Source organism: Microtus pennsylvanicus, chromosome 1, assembly GCF_037038515.1.
Source record: "Microtus pennsylvanicus isolate mMicPen1 chromosome 1, mMicPen1.hap1, whole genome shotgun sequence".
Taxonomy (NCBI): Eukaryota; Metazoa; Chordata; class Mammalia; order Rodentia; family Cricetidae; genus Microtus; species Microtus pennsylvanicus.
Window position 1 is genome coordinate 93636998 of NC_134579.1, and position 25160 is coordinate 93662157.

The 25160-nt window shown below is 53.5% G+C and overlaps 1 protein-coding gene across 8 annotated transcripts in view; it reads left to right on the top strand.

The window, feature by feature from the left end:
- Tnrc18 (trinucleotide repeat containing 18) overlaps positions 1-25160 on the top strand; it is a 92490-nt gene that overhangs the window by 34183 nt on the left and 33147 nt on the right. For 4 of the 8 annotated variants that reach the window (XM_075974063.1, XM_075974100.1, XM_075974073.1 and 1 more), the window contains 11 exons: positions 6393-6489; positions 6688-6893; positions 7024-7170; positions 7653-7843; positions 8732-9152; positions 10358-11356; positions 15667-15842; positions 16560-16696; positions 16846-16974; positions 18521-18692; positions 21244-21604. In XM_075974063.1, coding sequence (XP_075830178.1) covers positions 6393-6489; positions 6688-6893; positions 7024-7170; positions 7653-7843; positions 8732-9152; positions 10358-11356; positions 15667-15842; positions 16560-16696; positions 16846-16974; positions 18521-18692; positions 21244-21604 — 3036 coding nt within the window. The remainder of the gene's footprint in view (positions 1-6392; positions 6490-6687; positions 6894-7023; positions 7171-7652; positions 7844-8731; positions 9153-10357; positions 11357-15666; positions 15843-16559; positions 16697-16845; positions 16975-18520; positions 18693-21243; positions 21605-25160) is intronic. The other 4 variants (XM_075974082.1, XM_075974125.1, XM_075974091.1 and 1 more) reach the window with 3 other exon arrangements.

A 25160-nucleotide genomic window follows, 5' to 3' on the forward strand; every position in this document is an offset into this window, starting at 1 on the left:
CTGCACTCTGTCAGCTAAAGGCAGAGCCTGCTGCTGTCCTAAGGGCCTGTGGTTCAGGCCTCAAAGGTACACAAGTGAGGCCTTGGTAGGCCGAGTGAAGGCCGGGAAAAGTTCATGTCCAGCTGGTCCGCCCTGGTGTGACATCTCAAGGCCGGCATTGTCTCTTGTTCCTAGCTTCTTCTCTTGGACCACAGTCCAGGGCCACCCATGACAAGGGCCAGCTTCCAGTCTAGACGCCCAAAGCTGTCCTGAGACCTGGTGTACATATTGCCTGTCATCCCGTGGGTTCTTCCCCTGCCTTGCCTGCCTCCTGTTGCCTTCTGGGTTCCTTAGAATTCGTAAGTCGCTCGCTTTATGGCTTCTCCCTGGGCTAAGTTCAGCCCTACTTCCCAGACAGTCCAGCAAGGCCCAGGGTTCTGTGCTACTCATTTGTATGCCCCTGTGATTCAGGTTTCAGGGCCTCGGCGCTGGGGTCCTGGGCCTGGGTCTTTCTCCCACCACTATTTTTATTTTTAGAGATGGGGTTTCACTGTGTGGCTGTGATGAGGAACTCATTATATAGCCCAGGATGGCCTTGAACTCACAGAGACCCTCCTGCGCCACCACACTCAGCTGCAGGCAGTATCTTTCCATCACTCAGTGCTCAACTGGTCCTTGCTGTCTTCCTGTGTGTGCCTAGTGAGTCCCCGAATGTCCCTGTGTCTCTGGAGACCATCTGAACCTTTGGACTTGGAATCCGATGTGGTCCTTGTCTGCCGTCTGTGTACTCTTCTAGCATAGAGGTCTCAGTGGTGCTTAGGGGATGTCTGCTGACTTGACTGAATGGCCGTCTTGCTCCCTCTTGCTCTGGGCAGAGACACCTAGCCAAGGAAGGCGGTCCTCTGATAATGGGGGGGGGGGGCATTGCAGCAGCACCTGCTTATTTTGGGATAGGCGATAGCAGACAAGTCTTCTTCCCTTCTGTGACATGGTAGGGTACTCCTTGTGTGTAGGGTGGCTTATGACTTACTGTCCGAAAAACCTGTGACTACAAGGGTCTTATGTGTGTGTGTGTAGGAAGAGGATGTGGCTGGAATTTGGACTGGAGAAGTTGTCTCTGCTTTCTTTAACTGCTGGGAATGAAAACCACTGTCTCATGAATACTACCTACTTACTAACTCAGCCACACACCCCCATGGACTCTAGGCAGGTGCTCTACCACTGAGTCACACCCCAGCCCCTCACTGGGGGATTCTAAGCAGGTGCTCTACCACTGAGCCACATCCCAGCCCCTCACTGGGGGAGTCTAGGCAGGGGCTCCACCGCTGAGCCACACCCCAGTCCCTCACTGGGGGATTCTAGGCAGGTGTTCTGTTGAGATCTCCTTTTCTGTTCCCTCTCTTGCTTACCCCCTTTGACTCCTCTTGGCCTCCACCATTTCTTTGCAGGGTCCTGCTCCAGGGTGTTCACAGGTGCCTTTCCTTCTGCATAGCTCACTCTTCTCCCAGAAATCTGTTCTTCCTGGCATCTGCTGTTTGTAGACTGCATTTCCCTCTGTGGGATTATTTTGTAGAGAAGAAGTGGACAGCCGTGGGTGGCACTGTTGGAACCGAAGCAGTTGCAATGCATACATCCGGGTGCAGGTCATGGGACAGTGACCCAGCCACAGGTAGAACAGCCGCGCTGCGCTAGGTTCAGCGAGAGAGATGAGAAGTGAGGGACGTGCTGGCGGAGAGGAAGGGGGCAGGATGGCTTGTTCCTTCCTAGACGAGATGTCAATTGAAGTTGAGGTTACATTGAGTAATTCAGTGGAGGGAACAGAGTGTCCCTAAGATGGGGGAGGGCTGCATTTGATTGACATGCAGAGACAGAGACTGGCAGCATGCGGGGTGGGGGTGGGGGGTTGGGGGCGATGACGACACCTGGACCCCATGGTGTTGGCCCAGGGCAGGGGCTTGGCTCTGTGGGGTGACTGGACAGAGTGAACTGTGAACCGTAGGTAGCTACAGAGTCACATGGGTAGGGGTGGAGTACCTCAGAGCATGGGGTCAGGTGTGACGGTCATGTCACATTTCTTTGGGAGCCAGCCAGTTTGCAGAGAGTGGCCTGGAGCTCTGCCTAGTGGCCTTGGGCATAGAGGCTGCTGTGTTGGTGTCTAGTGGCAGGTGACACTTGGGACAGGAAGTAACCCAGGGCAATTCAGTCACTGTGTACAGAAGACTCGTGGCCCCGAGCCTAGGCTACACTCCAGGCACCTCCTCTTTCTGGGGCCCTAGCGGCAAACACCATACCACAGCTGGTCTCAGACACAGAGACCAGTGGCACGTGCCCTTCCCAGATGGCTGAGCCCTTGGGAGCGTGTGAACCTGGTTGACGTGGCGTCTCCCCTGGGACAAGGAAGCATGAGCTCAGGCTCTGATTTCCAGGCACAGCTGTGGAACTCTGGGTGGCTTCTCTGAGCTCTGTGATGCCTCAAACCTGCCGTTCCCTTCCTAGCTACAGTTTCTCCATGGTTCCTGGGCACAGCCGCTTCTAGTTCTGCCATTGGGCTGTGTGTGTGTGTGTGTGTGTGTGTGTGTGTGTGTGTGTGTCTGTCTGTCAGTCTTGTCAGTTGGCCAAAGGTGTCTTCCTCATTTGCATGCACCTTAAAAAAAAATAAGATTTCTCTTAAGGGCTAGGATTAAAGGTGTGAGCCAGCGTTGCCTGGCTGGTGCTCAGTTTTTAAATATGGGCTCTAGGGATTCGAACTCAGGTCTTCATTTTCGCAGCAACCGCCTCACCAGCCCAGCCATCTCCCCAGCACCTGGCTGGTCCTGTCACTCTTGCTGTTACTCTGCTCGGCGGGGGAGGGGCCGCTCTAGTTATTTCTCCAGCGGTCCTGGTCGCAGTGATGGGATACCCAACGTTTACTTAAAGGAAGGAAGGAGGCAGGCGTTGATTTTGGCTCGCAGTGTGAGCATGCAGTCCATTATGGTGGGGCAGGCGTGGTGGCGGGAGCATGAGGCATATGTTCACGTTGATCGCAGCCAGGAAGCAGAGAGAGCTGAGGGCTGGGGCTCAGCTCGCTTTACCTGTGGATGTATGCACACGTGTCTGCGTGCACGTGTGTGTTCAGGTGCATGTGCTGTGTGCTCATGTGGAGACCAGAAGAGGGTGTCCTCCATCCCTTTCCACTGTCTTTGAAGCAGGGTCTCTCTCTCTCTCTCTCTCTCTCTCTCTCTCTCTCTCTCCCTCTCCCTCTCCCTCTCCCCCTCCCTCCCTCCCTCCCTCCCTCCCTCCCTCCCTCCCTCCCTCTTTCCCCATCTTGGCTCACCTGACAGCCAGACAGCCTCAGTAATCCTCCAGTCTCTAGTCCCTTGGAGCTGTGGTTACAGGTGTGTGCGAGACACCTGGGTGGTTTCGAGACAGGGTTTCTCTGTAGCTTTGGAGCCTGTCTTGGAACTAGCTCTTGTAGACCAGGCTGGCCTTGAGCTCACAGAGATCTGCCTGCCTCTGCCTCCTCAGTGCTGGGATTAAAGGTGCACGCCACCACCGCCTAGAACACTTTTCTTAAAAAAAAATTTTTTTTTTACATTTATTTATCTATTTTGTGTGTATGAACACACATGTCAAGGTCAGAGGACTGCTTTCAGGAATCTGTTTTCTTCTTCAGCTGTGTAAGTCCCGAAGATGGAGCTCAGACTGTCAGGCTGGCCTGTGTTTCCCACTGAGCCGTCCCCTGGCCAGCCTGAGTCCGCAACCCAGAGCATTGTTCTTCTGACTTCTCGTGAAACCTCTTAGGAAGCCCCTCCCAGACATGCCCAGGCCTTTGCCTGCTGGACGATTCTCGATCCTGGCACATTGACCGTATTAACCATCACAGGAGGGCTCTGGTTCGTGCTAGTGAGAGAACTCCTTGGCCTCAGAGGCAAGGAGTACCCTGGCTGGGTCTCCCTCCCTGTCTGCAGGTGGCATTGCTCCAGCTTCCTGCTTCCCTTCCCTGCCCTTCTTTACCCGCCCATCCAGTCACTTTGTCCTGGTGACAGCAAAGAGCTTGGTGAATGTTTCTGTGGACCGTGGCTCTGGAGAAAAGGGTCCTTCGGGTGGCCAGGGGACACCTCCCTCCTCTGTCCCACCTCTGTCCTCTTACCACTGAAAATTGATCAGGCTGTTCTAGCGTTGGACTTGGGTATTCTAGGCAGCCCTGAGGTTCACTTGCTGGCTCTACTCCATCTGCCTCTAGGGACTGGCCTGTCCAGTGCTAAGCTGTTCGGCTGTCTGTAACGTGACTGGTCCTTGGATGTCTGAGCTCTCATAGCTGTACTCTGCCCAGCCGCTGTTCTGTGCTCTGGATGGCTGCATCCCCATCTTTCTGGGGAAACCAGAGGGTGTGTGGTCTCTTCAGGACCCTGAGGCTTTAGGGGTGCAGGAATGTAGCTGAGGTGTAGGAGCTGAGTTCTGCAGCTCAGGTGGACCCTTGGCCTATGGGGACGAGTTGCACATGGCCTACTCTATACTCTAGATCAGACCCCGTGTTGGGAGTCTGTGTCACCTGAGACATTGCTGGACTGGGCCAGGGATGGCTACTTGGATTGTGTCATCACGTGACCAGTTTTATTTGTTGATTTACCTAGACAGAGGCTCGTGTAGCCCAGATTGCCTTCAAGGATAGCCTTGAACTTAAAATCCTCTTCTTCTGTGTAAATCATACCTGATAGCCCCCCATGGGGCGGGGATAGAACCCAGGGCTGCTAGGCAGCAGTTTGCCGGCTGAGCCATATTCCAGCCTCTTCTCCTTGAAACCACTTGTTTATTGTGTGTGCGTGTGCATGTGTATACGTGCATATGAGTGTGTATACGTGTGTGTGTGTGTGTGTGTGTGTGTGGGCGTGTGTGGACGTGTGTGGGCATGGGCATGTCACCCCAGGTGTGTCAAGGTCAGAAGGCAGTATGTGGGAGCTGGTTCCCCTACTTTCACCATGTGGGTTCTGGGGATTGAACTCAGATCATCAAACTTGGCAACACACTCCTTTTACCTGTTGGCCACCCCATCTTTCTTCTTCTTCTTCTTCTTCTTCTTCTTCTTCTTCTTCTTCTTCTTCTTCTTCTTCTTCTTCTTCTTCTTCTTCTTCTTCCTCCTCCTCCTCCTCCTCCTCCTCCTCCTCCTCCTCCTCCTCCTCCTCCTCCTCTTCCATCATTGCTTTTTCAAGACAAGGTTTCATTTTAGGCTGGCCTTTAAACTCTCAGAGATCCGCCCACCTCTGTTTCCCTAGGGCTGGGATTAAAGACGTGCACCACCACTGCCCTTTAAATACATATATCTGGGTGGAGAGGTGGGTTAAGAGGGCTTTCTGTTGTGCAGGACTCAAATTCAGTTCCCAGCTTGCAACCATGTGAAACTCCAGACATCCTCATCTGATCTCCTGGAGCACCAGGCAGGCATGGACGTAGTACATGTACATACATACAGGCAAACACTTGTATGCATAAAATAAAAATGAAAAAGAGATTTGTTTTGTGTGTTCATATGTATGTATAGGCATGGACATACCAACATGCTGCTGTGCACACGTGGAAGTCGGAGGGGTCAGTCTGTAGAAGTCCGTTCTCTCTACTTTGTGGATTTAGGGGATTGAACTCTGGTCTTCAGGCTTGGCAGGAAGTAGTAACTTGATCCACTGAGCCTTCTTTCCACCTTTTTTAAGAAATAGGATCTTAGCCAGATGGTGGTGGTGCACGCCTTTAATCCCAGCACTCGGGAGGCGGGCAGATTTCTGAGTTAAGAGGCCAGGATGGTCTACAGAGCTAGTTCCAGGACAGGTTCCAAAGCTACAGAGAAACCCTGTCTCAAACAGTAAACAAACAAGCCAACAAAAAGAAATAGGATCTTACTCTGAAACTCCTGGAACTTGATATGTAACCCAGGCTGGCTTTGTACTCACATCAGTCCTCCTGCCTCAACCCAGTGTTGGGATCACAGGTGTGTGCTGCCATGCCCAGTTGTTTTATTTTATTTTATTTTTTTAATTTTCATGCCTTTGTATTTGGAGACAGGGCTTCTCTGTGTAGCCCTGGCTGTCCTGGAACTTGTTCTGCAGACCAGGCTGATCTACCTGTCTCTCTGCCTCTTGAGTCCTGGGATCAAAGGAGACTGCTACCATGCTGGGTTTGTTAGATTTTATTGTGTTTCAACTTGTATCTGCTGGTGTTATTCCCACCACAGCTGTCATATGAGTAACAAGCAGGCTCCTGGGGTGCGAGGGACAGGATGGGAAGTTCCTGGGCCAGAGACTCCTTAGTGGGGTCCCGGATCATAAGGATCTGTGTTGCTGGAAGGTTCTGTTGCATGTACAAGGGGAGGCAGCGGTGGGGAAAGATACAATGAGAATCTGGAGGCTGCTGGTGGGGGACTCACTGTTACCTTGGGCCCCCAGGGCATGGCCGCACTGATGATGACTGTGATCGAGCCAGACACCGGGAGGACCGGCTGCTAGGGACTCGGTTGGACCGGGACCAGGAGAAGTTGCTCCGGTGAGGGCTTGGGGGACCTGAGGGTGGGGTCAGGGTGATAAGAGACCTCTAAGTCTCACCATGGTCCTTGAGAGCCAGGCCACCATGGGCAGAGCCTTGGCTGTCCCCAGGCTCATCCTGTCTGCTCCTTGGGCTGTGTCCCCCCTCCCCCCATTCCTGGGCCACCAGCTATTCCCACACCTCTGTTCCCCTTTGCAGAGAAAGCAAGGAGCTGGCTGATCTGGCCCGACTACACCCCACCAGCTGTGCTCCTAACGGTCTGAACCCCAACCTCATGGTGACTGGGGGCCCGACGCTGGCAGGCTCAGGACGCTGGTCTGCTGACCCCGCAGCGCACTTGGCCGCGCACCCTTGGCTGCCTCGCTCGGGAAGCACATCCATGTGGCTTGCTGGACACCCTTACGGTGAGTGTCGCTTCATGGGGGTTTTTCTTCTCGGGGTTCTTTGGGATTCTCAGTGGAGATCAGGGACCGTGGGGCTGTTGTGGGTTTGGAACCTTCTGACATTGATGTGAACTTGGATTTCTTCCCCCAGGCCTCGGACCCCCCTCTCTACACCAGGGCATGGCCCCCGCCTTCCCACCCGGCTTAGGGGGCTCCTTGTCATCGGCTTACCAGTTCGTCAGGGATCCCCAGTCTGGCCAGCTAGTGGTTATCCCTAGCGATCACCTGCCTCATTTTGGTAAGTGACTCCTATGTCACAGCCAGGTGCTGCCCTCTCATGGGGCTGGGACCGCTCTGCATCTGGGGTGGGGACAAGGGGGCCCAAGAAAGCTGACCTCAGTCCTGTCCAGAGACAGATCCTGGCAACTCCGTGAGATTCAGTTAGGGTCTGTGGGGCCTGGGTGTCCCTGTCCCTTCTGGGGCCCACTCTGCAGACCATGGATTGGGGTCCCCATGGTGGCTTTGGTATCATCCTGCAGGTTGGCTTGCTCCAACCGTGACCTTCGAGGACTTTCTATCTACTTGGGGATTTGGTTGAGGGATGGGCATCTATCTGTACATGGGGAACAGTATTCCAGGCCAAGGAAGCAGCAGGAGCCACGGCTCTGGTGTTGCCTGGCTGTCTGCACTGGACCTCATCATCTCCCTCTAGAAATGGGATGAGAGCCCACACAGGACCTGGGACCGTAGGTGCAGCCCCCCCATTGTCTGTCTTCACAGCTGAGCTGATGGAGCGAGCGGCAGTGCCTCCTCTCTGGCCTGCCCTGTACCCGCCAGGCCGCAGCCCCTTGCATCACGCCCAGCAGCTGCAGCTCTTCTCCCAGCAGCACTTTCTGCGGCAGCAAGAGCTGCTGTACCTGCAACAACAGGCTGCCCAGGCCCTGGAGCTTCAGCGGAGTGCACAGCTGGTGGTGAGTCCTGGCTGGCCCCCGCGGTGAGAGAAGAGAGTGGCGGTCAGGGAGGGCTGCCTGGAGGAGGCAGCATCCGACTGAACAGAGGAACAAAGGGAAGGTTGGGCAGGAAAGCTAAGGTGTGGTGGATGGCACCTGCTAGGGACAGGACCCAGTGAGCAGTGGAAAAAAACATGACAGAGGTGAGCTGTGGATCGGAGGCGTTGCAACTGGATACCCAAGGGATCTTAGAGGGATCCCTCCTGCCTCTTTGTCTCCAGGCAGGAGCTGCTCTGGAGTAATCAGTTGGGTAGTCGCACTGAGATTTTTCAAGCTCTGTGTTCTCCAGCTAGGGACTTACCCTCTCTGGTCTTGAAGTTTCTGCTTCCGGGCAACGAGAGTCCTAGTAATGGCTAGTTACTTAGCTCTTAGGTAGCGGGCGGCTGCGGGAGTGTGTCTGGGGTACGGCCAGGCCCCTGTGAGTTCTGGCTGTTGGAGAGCTAGGTTTTCCTTTTGCTGTCAGTGCCTCAGTGCTGCTTGGCTAAGGCAGCTCAGTGCTGCACCCTGTGCGAGCCCAGCGCGGGGTGCTGGGGTCTGGGTGCTTGGGGCTCTCACGGCAGCTGTGAGGGGCCCAACTGGGCCAGAGTCCTGGTGTCAAGGGTTTTAGGCTGTGGACCCTCCTTGTAACAGCCAAGGCTCTGTGCCCTGCCCTCTAGCCCACTGGGTTCCATAGAATGCCCTGTTTATTATACGTGAGACACAGTGGAAGGTCTATGGTACTGCCTTGGGACAGGGAGGCCTGGGTGGCCTGGATCTTGTCTGATAGTCTCTGGAGCTGGAGTCTGCAGGGACAGGGCTGGTGATGACAGCTCCTGCCGTGTTGACCCTACCCCTTGTCGCATTCCCCAGCAGGAGCGATTGAAAGCCCAGGAGCATCGAACTGAGATGGAGGAGAAGGTGAACAAGAGGAGCCTGGAGACCACGGGCAAGACCGGCCTGAGTGCTGCTGGTCCAGGGCTGCTGCCTCGCAAGCCCAGTGCCGGCTCCACAGGCACCCACGGCAAGGCTGTGAGCCCACCCCCTTCTCCCCGAGCCTCCCCCGTGACCTCTTTGAAGGCCAAGGTTATCCAGAAGGTCGAGGATGTGTCTAAGCCACCGGCCTACACCTACCCTGCCACACCTAGCTCGCACCCCAGCAGCCCACCGCCCGCCTCCCCACCACCTACCCCTGGCCTCACCCGCAAGGAAGAGGCTCCCGAGAACGTGGTGGAGAAGAAAGACCTGGAGGTGGAGAAGGAGGCGCCTAGCCCCTTCCAGGCCCTTTTCACAGGTGGGTGCGAAAGCAGGACAGGGGCCGCCTGGCCGTGGACACCGAGTTTGAGTGTTCACTGGAGGCCTGGTTCAGTCCCTCATTCTTGTCTATTCACTGTGCATTCGTTCATTCACCGGCTCGTTTATTCATTCATTCGCTCATTCATGCACTTAATCTCTGGCTGAGCACTCTGTATATCCCACTGTCCAACTCTGGAATGAGAATGTAGCTGAGATTTCTTCTCGGTCCCTTGTTAGCGTAGAGGTGGGGGGACGGTGGGACGGGGGACACGGCCCTCATAGCCTCCATGCAGGAGGGATGCTCAGAGCACAGACTGCCCTTGTTAATCCTGCGTGCAGTCCCTGCTGAGACTCCCTGGGAACATGCAGAGGTTCCCATCTGGGCAACCTCTTTGACCCCACACACATGCGGTCCCAGTGTCCTGTGTCCATCAGTGCTGGCCGCAGGTGGCTCTGGGCTCTGAGGTATGTGTCCCCTTTTCTGGGGCAGTGCAGATCGTGAGCTTGTACCTGGGAGGATTTGGGTTTTGATTAGAATCCTGTCTTAGTACCGTGTTGGTTTGGGCAGGCGGTTGGCCCTCTCTAGAGCCCTTTGGTGTAAGGAGTAAGCGTAGTCCTAGCCTCGAGCATTCTCTCTGGTAAACTGTTGTGGTGTGGGGGGTTCCTGTTGGGCATTGCCCAGGCCTGAGGTCAGGCCTGATGCAGCCACAATCATCCCACTCCCTCCTCCCTACCTCTTAGGATAAAACTGTTACCGTGAAGGGTTTTGCTCTGTTGTGTTTCAACAGAGTGTCTCAATGTATAGCTGAGGATGTCTCTGAACTCACAGAGGTCTGTGGACTTCTGCCTCCCAAATTCTGAGATTAAAGGCTTGTGCCACCACACCTAGCTGCTATGAGATTTTTGAATGCATGCTTTATCGGGGTGGTACACAGTCCAGGCTGAGAGACAGATCTTCATAGACCTTGTGTAAACCTTTGATTCTGGTTCAGTCCCTATTCACCTTTACGACTGTAAGGCTGAGGACAAGATGGTGGCTGCCTTACATGTAGAAGGTTTGTGGGTTGTTTCAGGCTCAGCAGGGGCAGGTGTTCCCCACCGTGCAGGCGCAGTTGGTTCTAGGTTGTGTCTTCTGTCGCAGGTTGTGAGGCTAGGTCAAGAGTCCTAGGGAGCCCCTTCTCTGACTTCTTCTGTCCTTGGCAGATATCCCCCCCAGGTACCCGTTCCAAACCCTGCCACCACACTACGGGAGACCCTACCCTTTCCTGCTGCAGCCCACCGCGGCTGCTGACGCCGATGGCCTCGCCCCGGACGTGCCACTCCCGGCTGATGGGCCTGAGCGCCTGGCACTGTCTCCAGAAGACAAACCCATCTGCCTATCACCTTCCAAGATCCCAGAGCCACCCCGGGACAGCCCAGAGGAGCAGCCGCTGGTTGACCGTGAGGTGAAGGCTGAGGTTGAGGATGTCGAAGAGGGCCCCACGGAGCTGCCTCCCATCGAGTCACCGTTGGCTCTGCCTGTCCCAGAGACCATGGTGGCTGTGAGCCCTGCTGGTGGTTGCGGAGGTGGCCTGCTGGAGGCCCAGGCGTTGAGCACAGCGGGTCAGGGCTGTCGGGAGCCTTCTGAAGCCTCGGACTTTGCACAAGTGGCCGAACCACAGCTAGAACTGCCAGATAGGACGGAGCCCCGCATGGCTGCCCTGGAGCTGGGGACACAGTTGACACCTGAGCCACTGGTGGAGACTAAGGAGGAGCCAGTGGAGGTGCCCCTGGACGTGCCAATGGAAGGGCCCATGGCAGAGGCAGAACCTGAGGACAGCCTGCCCCAGGCGTCCCTGACTGAGCCTCAGCCTAGCCTGGAGCTCTCTGACTGTGACTTGCCCGTCCCAGAGGGCCAGTGTCTGAACCTAGAAGCCCAGGAGACTGCACCTGCCCCGGGCAGCACTTGCTATCTAGAGGAGAGCTGCTCTGAATCACTCCCACCAGGCCTGGAGGACCCGCTGGCTGGCATGAATGCGCTGGCAGCTGCAGCCGAGCTGCCTCAGGCCAGGCCTCTCCCCTCTCTGGGTGCTGGGGTCCCAGCTGGGGAGAAGGTGGACGCTGCCCCCAACCTAGGCCTGGAGCACAGCTTCCTGCAGGGTATCACCCTGCTGAGTGAGATAGCCGAGCTGGAGCTGGACCGCAGGGGCCAGGAGGGCACAGGTAAGCTCTGGGTTGAAGGTGTCTGGGATTCTTCTGAATATTGGTAAAAGCCAGTGATGGTGGTCTGTGCCTGTAATCTCAGCATTCCTGAACCTGAGGCGGGTCTCTCTCTGTGGTTCCAGGCTAGCCTGGGCTACGGAGTAGATTTTATAAGTTTAGGTTGTTTCTTTTCTTAAAAACTTCCAAGGCTCCCAGAGTATGTCTTACTCACATTCTGTTTGTTTTTGCTTTTGCTTTTAATTTTAAAACCAGGCTTGGTGGCACAGGCTATCATCCCAGTTACACGGGTGGCTGAGGCAGGAGAATTGTGAATTTAAGGCCAGCTTGGGCTAGATCGAATACAAGGCCAGCCTAGGCAATTAATTGAGACCCTGATCTCATGATAAAAAGCAAAAAGAGGGCTAAGGATTAGCTCAGTGGTAGAGCCCCTGCCTAGAATCCCCCAGTGAGGGGCTGGGGTGTGGCTCAGTGGTAGAGCCCCTGCCTAGAATCCCCCAGTGAGAAACTGGGGTGTGGCTCAGTGGTAGAGCCTCTGCCTAGAATCCCCCAGTGAGGGGCTGGGGTGTGGCTCAGTGGTAGAGCCCCTGCCTAGAATCCCCCAGTGAGGGGCTGGGGTGTGGCTCAGTGGTAGAGCCCCTGCCTAGAATCCCCCAGTGAGGGGCTGGGGTGTGGCTCAGTGGTAAAGCCCCTGCCTAGAATCCCCCAGTGAGGAGCTGGGGTGTGGCTCAGTGGTTGAGTCTCCAGTGTTAAAGTGAATGTGGGAGGAGTGAGAAAACATAGCTGTATGATGGACTTAAGCCTCCAGTTCTGTCTCCTTCCCCTGGTATTGTATGAATACGTGCAGGAGTTTTTTAGATGTTAGATTGGCTTGGAGAGAGGTTGGGTCAGGGTAGTGGGTGCATTGGTGGGTAAAGGCACCTACCACCAAGCCTTGATGGTCTTGAGCCCAGACCTACATAATAGAGATAATAGATTCCCAAAAGTCCTCTGAGCTCCACATGTGCTGCAGTATGGACGTGTGCATGGACACACATGCGCACACACAAGTAAATCAGTGCAATGAAATAAAGGGAATGTAGCGCGCTTGGTAGAGGGCTTGCTCAGCATGCATGACGTAGCGGACGTTCCATCCTCAGTACCTCTTAAACCAGGCATGTACTCCGGACACGAGAAGAGACGGAGGCAGGAGGATTCAGACTTTAAGGTCATCTTCAGCTACATACTGAATTTGAAGCTTGGCTACTGTGTTAGACCCTGTCTCTGTCCCTCTCCCCCCTCCCCCCAAAAAGGGGACAGATTTTATTTGCTCCTGGAACCAGAGTTTGAGCAACGATGAAGTAGCATTAGATACAGCTGAATCTGGGTACTGAAATCATCTTGAGATTTTTTTTTTCCCTGTGCATCCCCAGATTGGTTCTTCCCTTTTCTGCCTCTCTCTTCTTCCCTGTTCTACTTTTCTCTCCGCTGACCTCATTTTGCCGGGCTCCCTGCTCTCACTGGTGCCTCCAGTAATTCCTCCGTGCCTGTGGGCCTGCCCGGCTACCCAGAACCCTAGTAAGAACTCAGACTCCGCCCCATGGGCCCACTGGAGTTCATGCCTTTTGCAGTACGGGATCCGCAGCTGGGACCTGGGGAGCTGGCTCAAGGGTAAAGCATTTGTCACATAAGTGCCAGGATCTGAGTTCAAATCCCAGAACCCATAGAAACCCGGCCACAGAGGTATGCATTCCTGTTGCTACAACAAAATTGGAGGTAGAGGTTAGGGTTCTTGAGTTCATTGACCTGTGACGTTATACACACAAGAACAAAAAACCCTTTCTCAAACAAGGAAGGAGGCAAGGATTGACACTCCACTTGGTCTCTGAACCTCTCGTGTACTGTGGAAATGCATGGAGTGCACTCCCATGTGAATTCACTCACACACACACACCGGAAAAAACACATAATAAAAAAAAAATAGTTGTACGTGGCGATATACACACCTTTAATCCCGGCGCTCAAGTGGCAGAGTCCTACCTAGGCCAGCCTGGTCTACGTAGTGAGTTCCAGGTCAGCTAAAGTTGTATGTCTCACAACAAAACCAAAATAGAAAGGTTTGTAATTATATATAAATAAAAATTTGGGAAAAAATGAAATAAAAACCGAAACCACTGCTTTTCCCTGAGAGGGGAGAGAGTTTTGTGCCGAATGGGATGTTCGCAGCAGCAGGCCTGGCGGTTCAGGAGAGCACTGCTGCCATCTAGTGGGGAAATGCAGAGCGACTTCGCTGATCCAGCCAACATGACAGCCCACGTCCAGCCTGCTTTGGGAACCGGACTTTGAGACCTGGTTACTATATAAGTGCTGGGATCATTCACGCTCACTCTTTTGGCCTTCAGACGTGGGTGATTGTGTGATTTTTCTCAAGCATGCTTGAATGGTACATCAAAATTGGTTAGATTTAAGATCCAAGAGAAAATGTCAGTTTGACAAGGGATTCCGTGAGTAGGGTGCTTGCTGCTAAGTGAGGACCTGAGTTCAAGTCCCTAGAACCGAGGATGGAAAGAGAACCAGTTTCTGAAAGTGTCCTTTGACCTTCTCATACCTACTGTGTAGATGTAGAACATTCTCTTTTCCTCCATCTCTCTCTCTGTCTCTCTGTCTCTGTCTCTCTCTCTCTCTTTCACACACACACACAGTAAAATAAAACAAAATTAAAATAGCCAGGCATGGTGATGCAGATCTAATTCTAACACTTGGGAGGCTAAGGCAGGAGGATTGGAGTTTGAGACAGGCTAGCCGCAACCAGACATGGTCTCCTGTAGCTCAGGCTGCCCTCAAACTCCTTCTGTAACCAAGGAGGACCTTGAACTCCTGAACCCATCACTACTACTGCCTAGGTCCTGGGATTATTGTGCGGCAGTACGCCTATTTACGTCGTGCTGGGGATCTAGGAAGAACTGCATCGACCTCGTCAACACCCCCAGCCCTCCATTGTGTTTTAATATTTATACAGGAGGCTGGGTGTGTTAGGAATGTTAGAACATGACAACACAGTCCTGGAACTCCGGCACACTGTGTCACATCCTTGCCCAGAGGAGACTGTGTGTGTGTGTGGGGGGGGTCTTTACATCTTTCTGCTTGATTTGTGTTTAAATACATTCTTTTCTGTGCATTTCTGATGTACACACACACGTGTGTTAGCGTTGATGTGGACATGCCGCGGCATGTGTGTGGAGGTCTGAGAACAGCCTCTGGTGTCCGTGTCCCTTTATACCTGTTTGCGACAGGATGTGCTGGGCTAGCTGGTTCTCTGAGTTTCTGAGGATTTTCCTCTGTTAACTCCTGTCTCGCTGGAGCTATAGGTATGTCTTCCTGTGCTGGGCTGTACATGCATTCTGAGCGTTTGAGCTCAGTGCTTCACAGTTGCCCAGTAAGCCATTTCCCCGATCCAGTTTGTAGTTTCTGTCTCTGTCTCTGTCTCTCTCTCTCTGTCTCTCTCTCTTTCTCTCTCTCTCTCTCTCCTCTCTCTCTTGTTTGTTTTTTGAGTCAGGGTTTCACTGTGTACTCTTTCTTGGCTGGCCTGGAACTCACTATGAAGACCAGGTTGGCCCCAAACGTCTAGAGACCCACCTGCTCCTGCCTCCCAAATGCTGAGATTAAAGGTGTGCGCCCATCCCCGTCCTTTTAAAAATGTATATATACTATTTTTAAGTGTGTATGTGTGCACGTGAGTGCAGGCGCAGGGGGCTTGGGTCCTCTGGAGCTGGAGTTACAGGTGGCTGTGAGCTGTGGAGCATGGGTGGTGGGAACTGAACTCAGCCCCTGAGCAGGAGCAGCAGACCTCTTACCTGATCAGCTTTGCCGTTTTTGAGTATGCTTCCCCCCCCTTTTTTTTTGTTTTTTGTTTTTTTTTTTTTTGGAAGGCGGGAAGTCCTTTTGCCCAGGCAGTCAAATGCTGGGGTAACAGGTGTGAACCTGCTTCCCCGGACCTGTTTTCTGATGTGGGGAACAGCACATTCGCCAGTGAGAAAATTAAGTGGAAACGTGAGATGGGTACCAGTCATCCTGGGAAGGAGCCTCTGCCGGCCTGTGGTCACACCGCAGGGACAAAGCCGTTCCATGCCCCAGGTCCAAGCGTCCTCCTGTGTTTGACAGTGCCCTGCATCCCAGTACGGCTTCAGTTCAGTAGATCTCAGTGCTCCGTGGCCGTGTGGCCACAGTTGAACCAGAGCTGACTGCAGTTTCTGGGAGTTTGGTCTGGCTTCAGGATGGCTGGCCGGGTGGTCCAGGTCCCAGTACTGACTCACTTGTCCCTCTCCCTTCCCTAGGTGCAGAGCCAAACCTGGCTGTGCGACCCTCGCTGGAGAGCCTGCTGGCGGCCAGCAGCCACATGCTGAAGGAAGTGCTAGAGAGCCCCTTCTCGGACCCCCTCAAGAACTTGCGGCTTCCACGCGAATTGAGCTCCAACAAGAAATACAGCTGGATGCAAAAGAAGGAAGAAAGGGTGAGGCCTGACGACCTCCATTTCTCCTGCGGCCCGGGAGGCTGAGGCTGGTGGGCGGGAGTCCTGCTGGCCATCCTTCATCGTGTGGGCCATTTCCCCTCTCGTGGCCTCTGTATTCTTGCACTGTGTCAGGCATGTCCCTTGGGCTCACTGTGATGTGTTGGAATGGAAGCAGACTGGCAGTGAGGCCCATGCCCTTTGTTGCCTGTGTGGTTTTGGGTAGCTGCCATCCGCTGCAAGTCCATAACACACTTGTCCTCACTAAACCATGTCTTAGGGTGTAGTTGCTTAGGTGTGGCTACCACCTGGCCAAGTTGGCATGAGAGGGTCCTGAACATAGAGAAGAGGCGGGTCCCCAGGAAGTAGGGAATGGGGATGGAATCACCTGGCTTGACCATTTATGTCTGTAACCCCAGCAGTTGCTAGGCTGAGACAGGAGGATTGCTGAGAGGTCCAGGCCAGGCTACTTAGTGGGTTTGGGCCCAGCACCATGTAAAACTACTTGATAGTGCTTGCTTGTGACCTCAATACTCAGGAAGTAGAGGCAGGAAGATGAAAAGGCCAAGATTATGTGCTGAGTTTGAGGCCAGCCTCAACCCCATGAAACACTGTTTCTAAAATCCAACCAAAAATGGGCACAGCAGTGGGATTCAAGTCAGTCATCGACACGGGGTGGGACATCAGGAAACATCAGCGTCCTCATTTGTCTCCCTCCAGATGTTTGCTATGAAGTCATCCCTGGAAGACATGGATGCCCTGGAGCTGGACTTCCGGATGCGCCTGGCAGAGGTCCAGCGGCGGTACAAAGAGAAACAGCGTGAGCTGGTCAAGCTCCAGCGCCGCCGGGATTCAGGGTGAGTGTCTCCCCAGCTTGTACCCCATCCTGGACATCTGGTTGGTAGGTCGATTGTGGTAGCCGTCAGGTGTGTGCGTGGACCCAAGTGCCCCACTCCGCGCCCCGCCAACCCCAGGTTCCCAGCCGAGCCTGTGAATTCTTTTTAAGGGACAGGCACGAGGATGCCCATAGGAGCATGGCACGCAGAGGCCCTGGCAGGCCACGGAAACGGACCCACACCCCGAGCGCCCTGTCGCCCCCCTGCAAGAGAGGGAAGAGCCACAGCGGTAGCGGAAAGTAAGGCTGGCCCCTCGGTGGATCGGGGACTGACTGGTACCCAGCTCGGAGGGAGGAGCAGGGCCCCCCTCTAAGGCGCCCACCACTGAGCGCCAGGGGACCTGGTAGTGTCTGGTGCTCTGATCCCTAAACGGCAGCTCCCAGGGAGCCCGGAGCGCTGCCCAGTCTAGGAGGGTGAGCCAAGAGAACGAAAAGAAAGATCGTCAGTGGCTTACTTAACTCTAACCTAAACACTTGACCCCGCCTTCCTGCCCCACTCACTTCACCACCACCAGGGACTAACTCTTGCTTCTTTCCGTGACTCCTTCCGATGGAAGTATCACTTCAACTCCAGCCTTCTAGGACAGGTTGGATACATCCCTGTCTGCTGGGATCCTGCAGGATACCAGGGTTGCTTTCTGGGGACAAGGTCCTCTTGGGTGGCACTGCAGCCAGCTGAGTTTGGCTTGAATGCTGGTTTGGGTGAGGGCTCTTTCTCTCCAGGGCCAGGTTTCCCGTGTACCTGTAAATGGGCCACATGAGGTCCACTGAGGAAAGAGGTTGCGCAGTTTCCTGTATTGGTACACAAGGGCGCGGGTACTAGGTTGGCGAGGGCTTTGAGCGGCCACAGGCGAGGCGGTAGTGTGTGTGTGTGTTCATGGTCTTGTCATGAGAAAATGGCCCCCACCTTGCCACATCTTGCATTTAACCTTGGATGTTCCCAACTGGGGAAAGAACAGAGATGAACATATGTCTTTCACCAGCCACAGGAGAAGATAGAAGAGAGGCTATGGGGCCACCAGCGAGGCAGGCCTAGTGATCAGGAGTGTCGCCATTATGCTAAACTTTCTGCTGTGTCCCAGCCCCACCGCTCCTGTGACATTGGGCCCAGTGTCAGTTTTCTGAGCCTCCAGTCTCTCTTTCCTCAGATATTTAAAAAGCAGTCAAGTCACAAGGGCACTGGGGATAATAACAGTGAGACGGGAGGAGTAACGGTCTGGTCTAGCATGCGGGAGGGATAACGGTCTAGCATGCACAAAGCACTGGGTTCAGCCCCCATGCACAAGGTATGGTGGCCCATGCCTGTCACCCCAGTGTGAGAATCAGGCAGGTTCATGAATCAAGAGACATGTCTGTGTCCCTGCTCTCCAGAAAAGGAGGTGCCGTACAGGGGTTCCCTCCATCCCAGCCTTTGATAGAATCTCCCCTCCACCATGGTAGATTTCCGCAGTATTTTCTGACCTTTGCTGTTGGTACAATTTTGGTAAAGATATGCCTTACTGATTCTTGTGTGTGTGTGTGTGTGTGTGTCTGTCTGTCTGTCTGCCTATTGAAACTGCATAAGAGAGGCTGGTGGAGGATGCTGACATGGAGTTTTTTCCCCTTCTCTCTTTGTGCTTCCTTCCCTAACAATCATCTGTCTTCCCACACTGCTCGTTCTGGTGTCTGTCACTGTTTCTTTCTACATCTCGAGCCCAACCCTTTAGGGCCACCTGGGTGGACGACCCCCTCCCTGTGAGTATGGCCTGGCTGAGGTGCTGACCCCCATGGCGTGCTTGACTTTCAGGCTGAGCAGCAAGTCCCTCCTGACATCAGAGGACTACGATCTGGGAGCCGGGATAAGGAAGAGACACAAGGGATCCGAGGAGGACCAAGATGCTCTCATTGGCATGGCGAAAGCCCGGGGCAGGAACCAGAGCTGGGATGATCACGAATCTTCCTCTGACTTTATGAGTCAGGTTAGTAAACTCAGTCTTGCAGACTCACTGGGACACAATCCTCAACCTGGGGGGCTGGAGGTCATACTGGAGACAGTGAACCTTTTCTGTGGAGGTCTGTTGGTCCCAACTGCTGTAGAGAAACTGCTAAGAGCTAAATTCCTCACTGTGGGGAGAAAAGGAAGGCCCAGGAGACATCAGGGACCGGGCAAAGTAACAGGAGGCAGAGGTAGGGCCAAAAGCAAGGTCGGTTTGTGTGCACTGAGACGCTGCTTAATCAAGCGGGAGGATAGATCGCAAGTGCGTAACCAAATAGCGGTTACTCCGTTGTTTAGCAGTGTAATTGTTTAATGAACACCTTGGTGTTGTGCATGGGCTTGGTGCCATTGTGATTCAGTCTGAGTTCTCCAGGGGTAATTTCTCATTTCCCCAGCGCTTTGGGGCTGCGGAGATGGCTCAGTGGGTAAGGCCTCTGATGTCCCAGTATGATGAGTGGAGTTAGGATCCCTAGAACCTTTGCACGGCTGGGGTGGGCATGGTGGTTGATCTGTAACTCCCAACCTTGGGAGGATCCTGGGGCAAGCTGGCTGTTGAGACTAGCCAGAACAGCCGACTCTGGATTAAAATAAGTTAAAAAGCTATCAGGGCATGGTGGTGTGTACAGAGACAGGCATAGCAAGTTCAGGAGTCCAGCCTGGTCTACATAGCAAGTTTAGGCCAACCAGGGCTTTATAGTGAGACCCTGTCTCAGAAGAAAATCAAAATAAATAAAAGTTTACCCCTTTAATCCCAGCCCTTGGGAGGGAGAACCAGGCAGATCTCAGTGAGTTGGAGTCCAGCCTGGTCTTCAGAGCTAGTTCCAAGACAGTAAGGCTGCACAAGGAAACCCTGTCTTGAAAAAATGAGACCAGCAAAAACAACAACAAAAACCCCCAAAATAAAATTATAAAATTAAAGCGTGAAAAGATGGCCACTTTTTGTATGCCAGGATCTCTTTTCCTCTCATGTGAGAGATAATTTGTTAATTTTCTTAACAACCGACCTTCCAGACTCCCCCCTCCCCCGCCGCTTCCTGCCAGAGATACCTGCTGTCACGTACACAGCCAGCGCCCTGAAATGGCAGAGCACCGATGCCTTTGAAACTGCACATTTCGTTTCTACAGATGACTACCGTTGGCGATAGACGCGCAAGGAGACGTTCAGGCTGAGAAAGCTCTGATCAGTCTCCCTGGTCCAGCATCCAAGGCACACTCGAGCCGTTGTCTTGGCAGCTCTGACCCATTTAGTCGGGCGGGCTGGTGTAGACTGAGCAGCAGCCTCCGGCAGCTGCTGTGGGAGGCGGAGACGTAGAGCAGACCTGCCATGCTCTGGGCTCAGTTTCTCGTCTTGGCTCTCGTCGGCTCAGCTAGCTACCTTCTCCCGCCCATCTGTAGCCTTGCGTTCTCAAAGTTCTTCTATGTGGAAAGCCATTGCCAGCTAGGATTGTTACCATGGTAACAGCTTTTAATAAGTGATTACTAGGCCAGGCATCTTAATTTTTTTTTTTTTTTTTGGTTTTTCGAGACAGGGTTTCTCTGTAGCTTTGAAGCATGTTATGGAACTAGCTCTTGTAGACCAGGCTGGCTTCAAACTCAGAGATTCACCTGCCTCTGCCTCCTGAGTGCTGGGATTAAAGGCGTGCGCCACCACCGCCCAGCTAATTTTTTTTTTAATTTTATGTATGTGGGTGTTTTGCTTGCATGTATGTCTGTGCACAATACGCACATGCGTTCACTGTCCATGGAGACCGGAAGAGGGCGCTGGATCTCCTGGAACTAGAGTCACAGATGGTTGTGAGCTACCTTGTGTGTGCTGGGAATCAAACTTGGATCTTCTGGAAGAGCAACCAGGGTGCTTAACCAGAGAGATCTCTCTCCAACCCCAGGGATGGGCATTTTTAATGAGTGCTTTATTTATTTTTAGAAAGATTTCTGTTGTTTTGAAATGTATATCAGTGTGTGGGTGTGGGTATGTGTGCACATTAATGTAGATAGATGCCCACAGCATCCAGAAGACAGAGAGGTATCATAGCCCCTGGAGCTGGAGTTACAGGGGTTGTGTGTGAGGAACTGAACTTAGGTCCTTTGCAAGAATATTACAGGATCTTAGCCACTGAGCCTTCTCTCTAATTCCCCACTTTATTTATGTGTGTGTGCACACGCACATGCACTTGTGTGTGCGCGTGTGCACGCGGGGGTCATATGTGTCAGGTGTGTATGGAGGCAGGAGTCTATTTTCTCTAGGGAATTGAACTCAGGTCAAGAGTTGGCATCAGTACCTTTACCCGCTGAGCCGTCTCACTGGCCTGAATAAATGTTTTGTGTACCTTACCCTGGTTATCTTTCTAGTAGCCTCGTGATAGACACAGACGGCCCCATTTTAGATGCAAGGTCTGAGGACTAGCTCAGTGATTTGCCACGAGTCAAGAGGACACGGGACAGGAGTTAGCCCAGTCTCATAAGCATTGTGACCAGAGACTCGCTGTCCTGTTTGGCTGTATGTCTTACTCTGTGACCCAACCTTCCTTCCCCAGCTAAAGATTAAGAAGAAAAAGATGGCGAGCGACCAGGAGCAATTGGCAAGCAAGCTAGACAGAGCCCTCTCCCTCACAAAGCAAGACAAACTGAAGTCACCCTTCAAGTTTTCCGACAGTCCCGGGGGAAAACCGAAAGCTAGTGGGGGCTGTGGCAGGTTCTTGACGCCATATGACAGCCTGCTGGGCAAGGACAGGAAAGCGCTGGCCAAAGGCCTTGGCTTGTCTCTGAAACCCTCCAGAGAAGGTAAACACAAAAGGGCTGCCAAAGCCAGGAAGATGGAGGGGGGCTTCAAGGCCAGAGGCCAGCCCAAGTCTGTCCATTCTCCATTTGCCTCGGAAGTGAGCAGCCACTCCTACAGTAAGTATCACCAGCAGCGCCCTGCGGCCAGCGGTCAGCGCTGATCTTACCTGCTCCTTAACCTTTCTCGCCCTCCTCTGAGGGACTCGGGGGCTCCCAAAGCTTTACACTGTGCCTAAAGCCAGATGAGTGCCCCCCAAAGCAGAAATGCCAGTCAGTCAATGCCAGTGGTGTTGGATAGGCCGTTGTGATTGGTGGGTGTGAGTGGATGTCGGTGGCCAGCCTGCCACTGGCTCGCCTTGCATCATAGAGTTTGTAGCCACTCAGCCTAGAGTGGCCTGGAGAGTGACTTCGTTTCACTGCTCCATTGCCTGCAGGAAGCTCATCATGTGTTCTAGATGCAAGTGCGGCCATGGGTGGTGGCGTTAGTGGGTCATGGGAGGATTGGGAGAAGAGTGTGGGCCTAAGTGGGAAGAGACAAACTGGGGCGAACCAGGTTCTGTTTGAGCCTCTTGCCCCTGACAACCCACTGCCATGCCTGGACGTTGTTTTCACTGTGGCCTTGTCCATGGCAATAGCCACGTGTGACTAAGGAGCCAAGGAAATTGAGCAGCCTGTGGGACCGAGGGACGGACGGAGGTTTTGTTGCGTTTAAGTAGAGACTGGTCTTGTGGTTTGTCAGAGCAAGGCTGCTCTCCTTGGCGTCTTGTGGGCCTCGGCCCTCTGCCTGCCAAGGGAATGGTGCTCTCTCATTCAGTGTGGGTGAGTACCCGATGCCCAAGACAGGCAGGTACTAAAGATGCTGGTGCTTCACAAGGCAGGAGGGGCTTCCTTCCAGTCCTTTGTCACAGAGGTTTGCTCTGGCTGTCTTCAGGGCTTGCTTGTCTTCTGCCAGGTTCCCTGTGACTTTGCTAGACTTTGCTTCCTGGGATATGTGTGTGAGTTTGAGTGTTAACTGAAAAAAAATGACCTGTATATTTCTTCCCCCCATTTTTGCTGGTAGTGTTTGGAAATTGGCCTACAGTCTGATGCTTGCCAGACGGGATCACTAACTACCCCAGCCCTAATCCCCATCTCACTGTACCTCCACCCCTGTCTCCCTCTGCCCTTCCTCTCAGTGCGAGGTCTCTTTATGCAGCCTTTGCTGCTCTTTACCATGCGTGTGTCCCAAGCTGACTTAATTTTCAGTCCTTCCACTTCTACCACCCGAGGGCTGGGATTGCAGACGCGTGCCATCATGCCCAGCTTGCTTACTGAGTCTGTCTGTCTGTCTTTCTTCCTTCCTTTCTTCCTTCCTTTCTTCTTTCCCTCCCTCCCTCCTTCTTCCTCCTCCTCCTCCTCCTCCCTTCTTCTTCTTCTTCTTCTTCTTCTTCTTCTTCTTCTTCTTCTTCTTCTTCTTCTTCTTCTTCTTCTTCTCTCTCTCTCTCTCTCTCTCTCTCTCTCTCTCTCTCTCTCTCTCTCTCTCCAGGCAGTGGTGGTGCACGCCTTTAATCCCAACAGTTGGGAGGCAGAAGCAGGCAGATCTGAGATTGAGACCAGCCTGGTCTACAGAGCTAGTTTCAGGACAGCCAGGGTTATACAGAGACCCTGTCTCAAAAAAACAAAACAAAATTTTATTATGTGTGTGTGCTCATGGATACATGTGTATGTGGCCTTGGAGGTCAGAAATAACATTGGAGTCCCTAGATCGGGAGTTCCAGGCAGTTGTGAGCCAACTTGTGGGTGCGGGAATAGAACCTGGGTCCTTTGGAAGAGTAGTGAGTGCCCTTAACCACTGAGCCATCTCTCCAGCTCAGTGTTTTCTTTTCTGCTTCCTCCCTCCCTCCCTCTTTTTTTTGCGGGGGGAGACAGTGTCTCTCATATGTAGCTTTTGTGGGCCTAGAATTCACTGTGTAGACCAGGCTGGCCTTGAACTCACAGCGCTCTCTCTGCCTCTGCCTTCTGAGTGCTGGGATTAAGGCATAGACTTTAAACGCACAGCATTCACGAGCTTTGTCTGGAGTTCTGGCTTTGTCACGGTCTTCCTGGGGTGTGAGCGGCCTTGAGTCCCCGTGCAGGGAGGTGGACGCTGTGCCTGCCGCAGGGTTAAGTTGCTGAGCCATGTGAATCATGTGCATTTTTGTTTGTCTTTGACCCGTGGGTGCCCAGGACTGATGCTCCATTGGGCATGAGGCCTGCCCGCCCCCTCGGCCTTCTGCACCAGGAACATGTCCGGTGGTGTTAGCAGAAGTGCCCCTCACAGCCAAAGGGTGTGATCACTTAGGTCCCAGCTCACAAACAGGCACAAGGAGAGGAGACTGAGGAAGACTTGTGGTGGAAGTGGAAGAGAGTGGTGGCTTCTTGCTTTTCCAGTTGGGGTTGGAGGACGGGAATGTCACATGCATTCTTACGGGAGGCTCAGCATCTGTGGCTTTGGAAGGACCAAGTTAGAACATGAGCGGGGCTGATGGTGCAGCGGGTAGCGGTGTTTACCAACTGGTGGTCTGGTGGAGTTTGTCACCCCCCACCAGACTTAGTGGGCCACCCTAAAGTTGGGGTCCTGGTTGTGGTGAAAGTGGGTCTTATCAGTCCAGTGCCTTCAGGGGCAGACACCCGTGCCCCTGCGTGTTTTCTCTTGGACTTGAAGATGTTAGGTACTGCCAAGCTGGAGCTGCGTTTCCGTGTTCATCTTGTTCTGCGGAGGTTTTTAGCAGATCAAGGGATTACTGTCTTGGCTGTGGGGCCCTTTCTTCTTGTCTTGCTCAACAGCCCAGCAGCAGTGTAAAATAGCTCAAGATGTTGTGTGTTTGGGTTGAAGTTGGAAGGGACCAAAGAGCCTTCCCAACTCTGTCAACACAACCATGTGTTTAGACCAGAGACTTAGAGAAAGCCATCGGCGGAAGCCGGTCAGCTGGCCTTCTGATGGAAAAGAGGGATGGGGTGACGGAGAGATCATTTCATTGTCGTCAGTGCCCTCACCTATGGCCCATTTTAGTTTGCTGTTGCTGTAAAGTCGAACAAGGATCTGGGGAGAGATACATAGGATTGGTCCTTGTCAGCCACCGGGCTGTGTCCCATGTGTAGGGTGGACAGGAACTGCATGCCTCTGGCCAGTAGAAATTGTAAGGTCCTTCCTCAGGATTTTGCTCGCCTGTCATTGCCCCCAGCCCTCCTCCTACCTAATGGTTGGAGAAGTGGACGGTACCCAAGGTGGGTGATGGCAGCAGAGGAAAGGGCCCGGACTGCCCCTCAGTGGGCAATCCAGGCTGTTCACGACAGATCAGAGGAGAGCTGGGATGTCACACATGCCCAGGCCTGTGGGTAGTTGGCGCTTGGTCCTAGCAATTTCAGTTTTCTGGGCCACCGACAGGAATAAAAAGACAACCTGAGCTCCTCCTTGTGCCCACAACTTACCTGTTCTCAAAGAGATTTTTAAGGGCTAGGAAGATGCTCGGAGGCTGAAGCACTTGTTGCTCAAGCGAGAGAATCCAGCAGCCCCCAGCACCCACATAAAAGACAAGTGTGGTGGCGCACGCTTGTGATACCAGCGCTGGGCCACCCGGGGCTCTCCAGCCAGCCAGCCTGGTCTACCTGGCAAGTCCCAGGTCCCATTGAGAGACTCCTGTCTTGAAAAAAA